Source organism: Chrysochloris asiatica, unplaced genomic scaffold (assembly GCF_000296735.1).
Source record: "Chrysochloris asiatica unplaced genomic scaffold, ChrAsi1.0 scaffold00611, whole genome shotgun sequence".
NCBI classification, from domain to species: domain Eukaryota; kingdom Metazoa; phylum Chordata; class Mammalia; order Afrosoricida; family Chrysochloridae; genus Chrysochloris; species Chrysochloris asiatica.
In genome coordinates this window covers 166,145-176,870 of record NW_006409129.1, presented here as the reverse complement: position 1 = coordinate 176,870, position 10,726 = coordinate 166,145, and the positions used below count along the sequence as shown (strand labels likewise).

Below are 10,726 nucleotides of genomic sequence, written 5' to 3'. Positions count from 1 at the left end.
CAAAGAGAGCAATTTGAGGACTAAAGTGAGCTATGAATTACATTGTGAAGCATGGGAATTTCAGAATAATGACTTGTGCTCTTGAAGATATTGTGTGTAGACCAAGAGACAGTCATTTGATAAGGAGAAAAGGAGTACTGAATAGAATAAATTCACTTATTTGATCTGTATGCTGGGTAAATAACCTGAAAATCTGTATTATATGAAGAGGAACCTGGCATCAGGATTGGAGAAAGGTACATCATCAATCTGTGATGTGCAGATGGCATGACTTTGCTTGCTGAAAGTAAAGAGGACTGGAAGTACTTACTGATGAAAATCAAAGACTACAGCCTTCATTGTGGATTGCACCTCTTGTAAATAAAATGAAAATGTGCATGTGATATAGTGAATTTTTAATGTTTCTTCTAGCCAAGTTGTTGTTATGAACATTCAAGTCCATTCCAACTCATACTTACCCTTTAAATGGTTTCTGAGGAGCTGTCTATAAATTTGAACTGTGGATCTGATCTTGAGGTTAACACTCCAGTGCTTATCCTACATTGCCACACCAGATTTCCTCTTCTAGTCATGGTCTTTGTAAACTCTCATTAAAATAAAATAATAATAATAAAAACTTTTTCCTGATGGGTCTGGGTAAAAAAAGGTGGAGAAGGATGTTGATGGATTATATGATTCAGTTGTGAGAGACTTTGAGCAGACTTAGTTGTGAAAACTTGGAACTCTAACATGGATTTATAATGCACCATCTCAGAAGAAGAAGGTGGAATCACACTACAATCAACAAACAGCCAGGAGTAGAGCACATCCTTTAGGCCCTGATAACGCTGTGCATTGAACTTCCTCTATGTAAAGATGGAAAGTGGTGACATCAGAGGAATGGCAGAGAAGCAGCAACAGCAGAACCAAAAGCCAGAGCATGAGACAGAGAAGTGGCCTTCCCAGCCCATGGAACAAGTAAAGCTCAGTGACTTTGGGCAGGAGACTTTCTTGCAGAGTGGAGTCACTTCATGCACTTAACTGGGAGACTAAGGTTTGCTAGAAATTTTCAAAGGACAGCTCTAGTTGACAAAATAAAGTATATAATGAAATGTACAAAGTCCTGGACTTAGAAAAGCCAAAGTGAAGAATATGCCCAGTATTTCTAAAGCTGAAAGAACTGAAGAGTAAACTTAAGTCTCAGATTGCATGACTGACGAATTCTATGGTTAATATATCGACTGATGCAGTAAGCATCAAAAAACCCCAAAAAAGATGTAAAGAATACACAGACACAGTACCAAAAGGAATTTGTTGATGGTCAGCCTTTTGAAAAGGCTGATCATAGGATCAGTAACTGATGTAATTGAAGGAAAAAGTCCAAGCTACACTGAAGGCATTGTTCATTAAAGCAGCAGTCGAGAAATCAAGATTTATTTCATTGGGCAATTTCTGCTGTAAAAACCTCTTCAAGTGTTATTAGAGCAAAGATATCACTTTGAGGACTAAAGTAGCCTGGTCCAAGCCATGGTGATTTCAATAGTCTCATATTTACAGCACTGAATAAGGAAGACCTGAGAAGAATTGATGCATTTGAATTATGATGTTGACAAAGAATATTGAAAGTACCATGGATAGCCATAAGAACACACAACTCCGTCTAGGAAGTCCAGCCAGTTGCCTCTTACAAGCAAGAATGGTGAGACTTCATCTCATGCACTTTGGTCATGTTATCAGGGGGGAATCAGACCCTGAAAAAGGACATCATGTTTAGTAAAGTAGAAGGTCAGGGATAAAGAGGAATAGCCCTAACAGGATGGACTGGCACAGTGACTGCAACAATGGGCTCAAACCTGAAAATACTTGTGAGGATAACACAACAGCAAACAATAGTTAGTTCTATTTCATATGGAATCATTATGAGTCGGAGTCAACTCCATGGCATCTAACAACAAAAATATTAAAATTTTATAACCCTGACTTTAAGATGAGCAATTAGAGATGAATTTTTTCTTCAGAATGGGAATTACTTTTACAGAATAGATAGTAACTAGAAGATACCATGAGAGAAGCTTCTAGGGTCTTGAATACCATAATTTTACAGTTTTTGCCTAACAAATGTTACAGGAAGTACCTACCATATCTCCACCCTTCAATAGATTGGTCTTGCTTTCTAGTGACTAAAATAATCAGATGAGGCAGAGTTTCCATAACAGCAGAAGTTTAAGAATGAGGCTTGCAAGCTTGCAAGCTGAGACCTGGAGAGCTTAACATAAAGCTTAATTTCCATCTCCCAGAACAAAGGCATTGTCGGGGTTTAAGCAGTTTAAAGCTTTTGGGTAGGGGAAAGACATAATGTTTATTCATACAGATAGGTGGAGATTACAGGGAAATGGCCCACTTGAGAGGGGCGATGCTAATCAGATTAATTCCACCACAGAGGCCTCTGATAGGAACAAACAGAACTAAATCTGGGATGTTTGAGCATGCATGTTTCCTCAAGAACCCAATTCAGATTACTTCCAGAGGTTGTCATTCTTCTTTGTGCAGCAGAAGTGTTGTGTTGTCGTTTAGCAGTATGTCGTATTGCATTAGGCAAATCTGCTGTACGAGACCTCTTTAAAGCATTGAAGAGCAAAGATGTCAGTTTGAGGACTAAGGTGCGCCTGACCCAAGCCATGGTATTTTCAATAACCTCCTGTGCATGTGAAAGTTGGACAGTGAATAAGGAAAACCAGAGATGAGTTGATGCATTTGAGCTACAGTGTTGGTGGAGAATATGAAAAGTACTGTGAACTGCCAAAAGAACAAACCAATCTGTTTCAGGAGAAGTACAGCTTAGTGGTTACGAATCGGGCTGCAAACCGCAAGGTCAGCAGTTCGAAACTACCAGCTTCTCCGCTGGAAAAACATGAGGCTTTCTGCTCTCGTAAAGATTTACAGCCTTGGAAACCCTGTACAGGGTCGCTATGAGTCGGAACCGACTCCACGGCACAACAACAACAACACAGCCAGAATGCTCCCAGGAAGTCAGCTTGGCCAGACATGGTCTCATATTTTGGACACTTTGCCAGAAGGCATCAGTACCTGGAAAAAGATATCATATTTCATAAAATGGAGGGTCAGAGAAAAAGAGGAAGAGCCACAATGAGATGGATTGGCCCAGTAGCAGTAGCAATGGGCTCTAATATAGCAACAATTGTGAGGTTGGTGCAGGACCAGGCAGTGTTTCATTCTGTTGTGCATAGGATTGCTATGAGTTGGCACCTCACAAGAACAACAGAACATTAGGTAAGAAACTCCAATGTGTAAAATATCTCACAATGAAGTAAAAATACAAAACTTTATAGGTGGGCTTCCTTAATGGTTAGTCCCATGAAGTATGGAATTTTTATGGGTGGTGTTTCTTAATGACAGGTCCCAGCATGTGGCTGTTCATGATTGAGCTTTGGGCATATCCTTTCCATCTTTACAATTGCTCAAGCAAGCAGGATAGCAGGCTTCAACGTTTCTCAGGATTTCAGCCACAAGACTTCAGTCAATAAGTGACCCGTGTTTAATCCTGATTTCTAGGTCCTCTTTTTCCCGTCTCACAGGATAATACTTTGCGCTAGAAAATTTGTGTTACTATAACTTTCTTTCTGTGGCCTACATCTTCTAGAATACCTCTGTCCGTATTCCTTCCATTCCTTCCAAGTTGTTCTTCCTTACTATATTGAACTGTTCCTCTCAGGCTTTTTTCCACACAATGAAGACTTGCCCTCTTGGAAGGGAGCGTGTGGTCCTTTGTTTCTGAGGTCTCAATGACCTAGGATATTAGACTGTCTCACAATCCCTTTGTGAATCTTTACATTAGGATTAGGTGAGAATGGAGATTTAGTCATCTAGTTGTAACTGGGATTCTGAAGGCTTTTCCCATTTTCCCTAATTGCTATTTCTAAGATTCCCATATAGTAAATTTATTTCTCCTTTTAGAGGCTGTTTTTGGAATTTCCAGAGTTCTATTAATACTTCTTTGTCCCATTTACCATGCTCCTGCTGCTGTTGTACTTTGAGTATGAAAGGTGGGGATAAGAATTTGTGTTCATCTTTAATAATTCAATTTTGTCAAAGTCATCCTTTTCTTCCTATTTTAGTTTCCTCTTTGGTCTTGTTTGTATAGGATTTCCTAAGGAAGTGTTTCAGAGAGATTATATACTAATCTAGTGTCAGATCTATGATATGATATAAGATTGTCTAATATTTTTAAATTTCTTATCTAATGCTAAAATATATTTTACCTAAGACATCATTTTAATTAAAACAATCTAAAGAATTTTATTCATTCAACAAATATAAAGTTTTACTGTATTATTTAAGGACTATTTACTGCTTTGTTTTTGAGAAAATCATTATGCTACTCTTTTGAACCTGAAGATAATTGGGAAATATTCCCTTCTGGCCATCTCCTGTGGGTACCTTCAACAGCTGAGTAAGTGCATATAAAAGGTCTAAACAGAACGTTTCCATAATGTGTGTATGCATTTGCTAATCTACAGGTAAGAGAATATATCAGATCATTTGCATAATATTTAGGAGATTGTTGTTGTTGCCAAGTGCCATCAAGTCAGTTCAGATTCATAGTTTGAATAGAGTTACCTAGGAACTGCTGATAAGTTTGAACTGTCAACCTTGTGGTTTGCAGTCTGCTGCTCATCCTACAATGCCACACCAGGATTCTATTTAGAAGACAGAATCTCAAATATTAAGGTACAATGTGCTATGAAATTCCCAGTATTAAAAAAAAAAAAAAATCTTCTGTTCTATCCTGTGACCTTTAGTTCTACCCTTTAGCATTAGTGAATATTATGCACCCATCAAAATGCGATTTTAGCAGATTTCTACCCAATACTTTAAAACTCATACTTCCTATAATAGAACACAGGAAATAGAAAACATTAATCGTGTGCTGGTAGAGGTAAACAAGAGCCTTTACAGTGGATGTATGCTTTAATTTTCCTAATGGAAGATAATAGCCTGGTTCAAAGTAAAAACAAAGGGAAGAAAGGTATGAAAAAATATATCAATAGAAAGTAAGAATATTTAACTATTCACTCCCTAGTGACTTATGTTTGGATATAAATAATTAGGGAAAATGTATAAATTAAATTTATTGTGCTTGCTATTAAATCTAGAAGTCTCTTAAGATTAATACTTCTCCTGGTGTGGCCCTGTGGATTAATGGGTTGGAGCAAGGTCAATTTTAACCAGAGCTCACCAGTCAGTCCTTGGAAACCCTATACTGGGTCGCTATGAGTCAGAATTGACTCAGCAGCACTTAACAACGACAACAATCTTTCTCTATATTAATGACTTGAAAGATGTTTGTTTTATTGGTCATAGGGGCAAGGGGAAGTTGCAGATGGTGGGATACTGTAGAATAAACACTAGATTACTAACTGCAAGGTAGATGGTTCAAGCCCACCAGTCGCTCCTTGGAAACCCTATATAGGGTGTTATAGTCAGAACTGACTGCTGTTGTTGTTAGTAAGTGCTGTTGAGTCGGTTCTGTCCCACAGTAACTCTGTGTAGGGTTTCTATGGAGCAGCTGGTGAGCTTGAACCAGAAACCTTGTGGCTCAATGCAACAGCGTAACACTAAGATTCCCCAGAATTAACTAGACAGCACTTAACAACAATAACAACAATGTAACAGGAAAACATTTCCATCTAGAAGGATGGGAAGTACCTGCACTTTGGGATCAGGAAAAGTTGTGATCGAATCCTATAGCTCTGGTACTTACTGGCTATGAGGATTTCTAGAAAGAGATTTTAAGACAATGCGCTAACTATTCTATTCTGGCAGCAAGTGCTCAACAAATGATATCTCCTTTACATTACCAGTACTTCAGTGTTGGGTCCAAGATATGCAGAGTTATCTTCTTTCTTGTATGATGATATTTATAGAATTAATATTTACATTGATTTCTGAAAAGTGATCCAGTCAAATTGTTCAATCATCATTAGTCACTTTGTCTTGCAACTTTGACTCCTTGCCAAACCTGCTAATCTTGACCTAGTTATCATCAGTGTAGCTTCTCTCTTGTCAGAAAACAGAAATGCTGGTTTTGAGAAAAGTTTAATTCAAAGGTTTAGTATTTATGTTTCTTTTTTCTCCCTCTTCTTCCCTTCCTTTGTTTGTTTTTACTATATTCTTTCTATAAAACCGAAAACCAAATAAAGTCCACTGTAATAATGGCAAATTGAGTTATTATCTGAGTTAACTTTATTTTTATCATAGGTTCACATAATTCACAAAGCACCTGTACTTGCGGGAGAATAAGTCAGAATCATGAAGGCTTATTTCATATTTCTGAAACTTTATTAATAAAAATTATACTCAAAAAAGTCAGAAGAAGATGATTGTTGTTGAGTGCCTTTGAGTCAATTCCTACTCACCGTGACCCAGTATAGGATTTCTGAGGAGCAGCTGGTGAGTTTGAACCACTGACCCTGTGGTTCGCAACCCAGTGCTTGTCCTATTGTGACATACCAGGGCTAGCCCCACCTTTATAATTATAATACTATGATCCATCTGATTTACTCTTGACAGAATAATGTTTAATTGCATATTGATAATCATCGAACATTTTGTATTACATATATTTAGGTCTTCTAGGTGCATACATGTTTCATGATATTGCTTATATTATTAATTTTGTGATACCGTATTTGCTAACTTTTTAAAAACAAATATACATGATGACAACTGTTCAATTTTGTGTATCTGTTCTCTAATTATTGACAATTCTCCTAAGTCATCCTTACCTTATCTTTTCCAGGATCTTGTATGTATTTGAATTTGTTCCTCTTTAATTGCTCTAGTCTACATGGATCAATTGCTTATTGAGCTATCTCTATCAATGTATTAAACTTAGAGCTTGATTTAAATTATTAATTTAAATAGTTTACAGGTCACTATTTATAGCAGATTCTGTTCATCGAAGACTAAGCCAAATTTCCTAATCAGTAAATTTCAGTAATTTAAAAGTAAGGAGTCCTGAGTAATGCTAGGGGATAGTCACTGGTCTAAAAGGTCAGGTTGAGCTGCCAGATCAGTGGTTCAAGCCCATGAGCCGCTACATGGAAACCCTATACAGGGTCACCATGAGTCAGAATGGAGTCAACAATTGACACAATTATTTTGGAAATGACATGATTTAAAATAATGAACAGATGTTTTAATCTTCCATTTCATTCTGCAGAGTAAAACTGACTTTTTATCTACTGTTTTGTCATTGCCTAATGAGTCATTGCTGGAAAATTATGCATTTCTGCAAAATTCAATGTGAGAAATCAGTGAGGACATGGTTAGTGATTCTTTGAGTCACAATATTATGAATTCCTTTCATAGAAAGGCAAGTTGTGATATCAAGAACGTTTTAAAATTGTTCCATGAGCTGTCAACATGAAAAATGTCACAGAAGTCACCAACTTTGTTCTGAAAGGCTTCACAAACAAGTTTGAACTGCAAGTCATCTTATTTTTTCTATTTCTAGCAATCTACATCTTTACTCTAATGGGGAATTTAGGACTGGTTGTATTGGTCATTGGGGATTCTCGACTCCACAACCCCATGTACTATTTTCTGAGTGTGTTATCTTTCTTGGATGCTTGCTATTCCTCAGTTATTACTCCAAATATGTTAGTAAATTTTTTATCAACTAAAAAAGTCATTTCATTCCTTGGATGTGCAACACAGATGTTTCTCATTGTTACTTTTGGAACCACAGAATGCTTTCTTTTGGCGGCAATGGCGTATGATCGCTATGTAGCAATTTACAACCCACTCTTGTATTCAGTTAACATGTCACCCAGAGTCTATGTGCCACTCATCACTGCTTCATATGTTGGGGGCATAATGCATGCTACTTTACACACTGTAGCAACATTTAGCCTCTCCTTCTGTGCATCCAATGAAATTAGACATGTGTTCTGTGATATCCCTCCACTCCTTGCTATCTCCTGCTCTGACACTCACATCAACCAACTTCTACTCTTTTACTTTGTGGGTTCTATTGAGATATTTACCATCTTGGTTGTCTTGATCTCCTACGGTTTCATTTTGTTGGCAATTCTAAAGATGCGTTCTGCTGAAGGGAGGAGAAAAGTGTTTTCTACCTGTGGCTCTCACCTAACTGGAGTGTCAATTTATCACGGAACAATCCTCTTCATGTATCTGAGACCAAGTTCCAGCTATGCTTTGGATCATGATATGATAGTGTCAATATTTTACACTGTTGTGATAACCATGTTGAATCCCATCATCTACAGTTTAAGGAACAAAGATGTAAAACAAGCAATTAAAAAAGTGTTTGGGAATAATCGGTTTATCAATAAAGTATATTTTAAGCACTAAAACTATGCTGTTCTTTGGTGTCCTTCAATCAGTTCTGACTCAGAAAGACCCTAGCTAGAACACAACAAAACACCACCAAGTCTACACCATTCTCACAATGGTTGTTCTGCTTGAGCCTATTATTGTTGTGACTATATCAACCCTTCAAGCTTGGGTGTACCACTTTTTGTTGACCTTCCACTTAATCAAATATGATGTTCTTCTCCAAGAACTGGTCTCTCCTGGTAACATGTCCAAAGTGCGAGAGGCAAGTCTTGCTATACTAACTACTAAAGATTAATCTAGACATACTTCTTCCAAATAAAATTTGTTCATTCTTCTGGTTGTCCATGGTAAATTCAATAGTCTTCACCAATACAGTAATTCAGTTGCATCAATTCTTCTCTGATCTTCCTCATTCATTATCCAGGTTTCAAATGAATATGGGGCAGTTGAAACTATCATCACTTGGATCAGGAGCATCTTAGTCCTCAGAATAACATCTTTGATTCTGAACACCTGAAAGAGGTCTTTTGTAGCTGATTTGACTAATGCAATATGTCATGTACTTTATTGACTGATACTTCCATGAACGTTGTTTATGGATCCAAGTGAATTGAAATCTTTGACAAATTCATTCTTTTTCCATTGATAGTGATGCTATTTATTAGCCCAGTTGTGAGGATTTTCATTTTCTTTGCATTGAAATGCAATCTATACTGAAGGTTATAGTCTTCATCAGCAAGTCCTCTTTGATTCCAGCAAGCAAGGTTGTGCCATCTGTATATCACAGGTTGTTAATGAGTGTTCCTCCAAATCTGTTGCCCTGTTCTTCTTCATAAAATCCAGCATACAATTGAATAAGTATGGTGTAAAGATACAACCCTGGCACACACATTTCATAATTTTAAACAATTCAGTATATCCTTGTTTTGTTTGAAATATTTCCTCTTGGTCTGAAAAATATTGTATTCAGTTAACATATAACCCACAGTCTATGTGCACTAAAGTCAACCATCATGGCCGATTTCTCAATGTGAAGAAAATATGACAAAAATAAATGCTTATTGTAGTTTATATGGGGCGTTGATATTCTTCTTGTACATTATGAGAATAAAGAGCATAGTGAATCCTCAAGCTATGCTTTTATAGCACGTGCAGAAAACTTTTACTTCAATTGGCTTCTTAACTGTGTCAAACCCATATATGTATGTGTATGTGGTGGTGGTGGTTGTGTGCTGTGGAGGTGGTTCTGACACATAGTGACCCTGCATAAGGTTTCCGAGGCTGTAAATCTTCATGGGAGCAGAAAGCCTCATCTTTCTGCCATGGAACTGCTGGTAGTTTTGAACTGCTAACCTTGGGATTAGCAGTAATCATTATACTACCAGAGCTGCTTGTATGTATATGCTGGACTATGTATATAAGCATATATACTGTTGTTGTTCTTAAGTGCCATCAAGTGGGTTCTGACTCATAGCAGCCATGCATAGGGTTTCTAAGGAGCAGCCGGTGAGCTTGAACTACCTACCAATTTTGTTGTTCAAATCAACACATTAACCCATAGTGCCATACCACGACTCACTCTCCCTATCTCGTTCTCTCTCTCTTTCTCTCTCTCTCTCTCTGTAAGGAGCTCTGGTAGCATAGCGGTTACGAATCAGGCTGTAAACCGCAAGGTTTGTTGTTGTTATGTGCCGTGGAGTTGGTTCTGACTCATAGCGACCCTGTACAGGGTTTCCGAGTTTGTCAATCTTTACAGGAGCAGAAAGTCTCATCTTTCTCCTGTGGAACAACTGACCTTGCAGTTGGCAGCCCAATTCGCAATCACTATGCTACCAGAGCTATCTATCTATAAATAGATAGATAGATATAGATAGACATTAGATAGCTATAGATAGATATAGATAGATAGAAATACACATACATATATAATCTGTGCTTGAAAATTGTCTATATTTGTTCTCTTTTTTATGACTGTATCAGGTTGTTTCAAAAGGTTAATGGAAAGATTCTGTTGTCTTTTAATTCGAGTTTTCCACAAAATTTTTGAAGGCTTCTTATATATTGGAAAATGGAAAATAAAGTTAAAAAATATATTTATTTAGTATGTTGGTGCTGTTAAGTGCCTTGAGTCAGTTTCAACTCTGTACAGGGTTTCCCAGGAGACATTGCTAAATTTGAACATTGCAGCTAATAACCCAGTGCTTATCCTACAGCACCACACCAGGACTCTAGTATTGTTATTGTTGTTGTTATGTGCCGTGGAGTCGATTCCGACTCATAGCGACCCTGTACAGGGTGTCCGAGGCTGTAAGTCTTTATGGGAGCAGAAAGCCTCATCTTTCTCCCAGGGAACAGCTGGTAGTTT

At 37.5% G+C, this 10,726-nt stretch overlaps 1 protein-coding gene across 1 annotated transcript; it reads left to right on the top strand.

The window, feature by feature from the left end:
• Positions 1 to 7,425: 7,425 nt before the first annotated feature.
• Positions 7,426 to 8,376, top strand: LOC102817382 (olfactory receptor 1094-like). The gene has a single exon (XM_006877809.1). The coding sequence runs from the start codon at positions 7,426 to 7,428 to the stop codon at positions 8,374 to 8,376; it is 951 nt and encodes a 316-aa protein (XP_006877871.1).
• Positions 8,377 to 10,726: the final 2,350 nt, after the last annotated feature.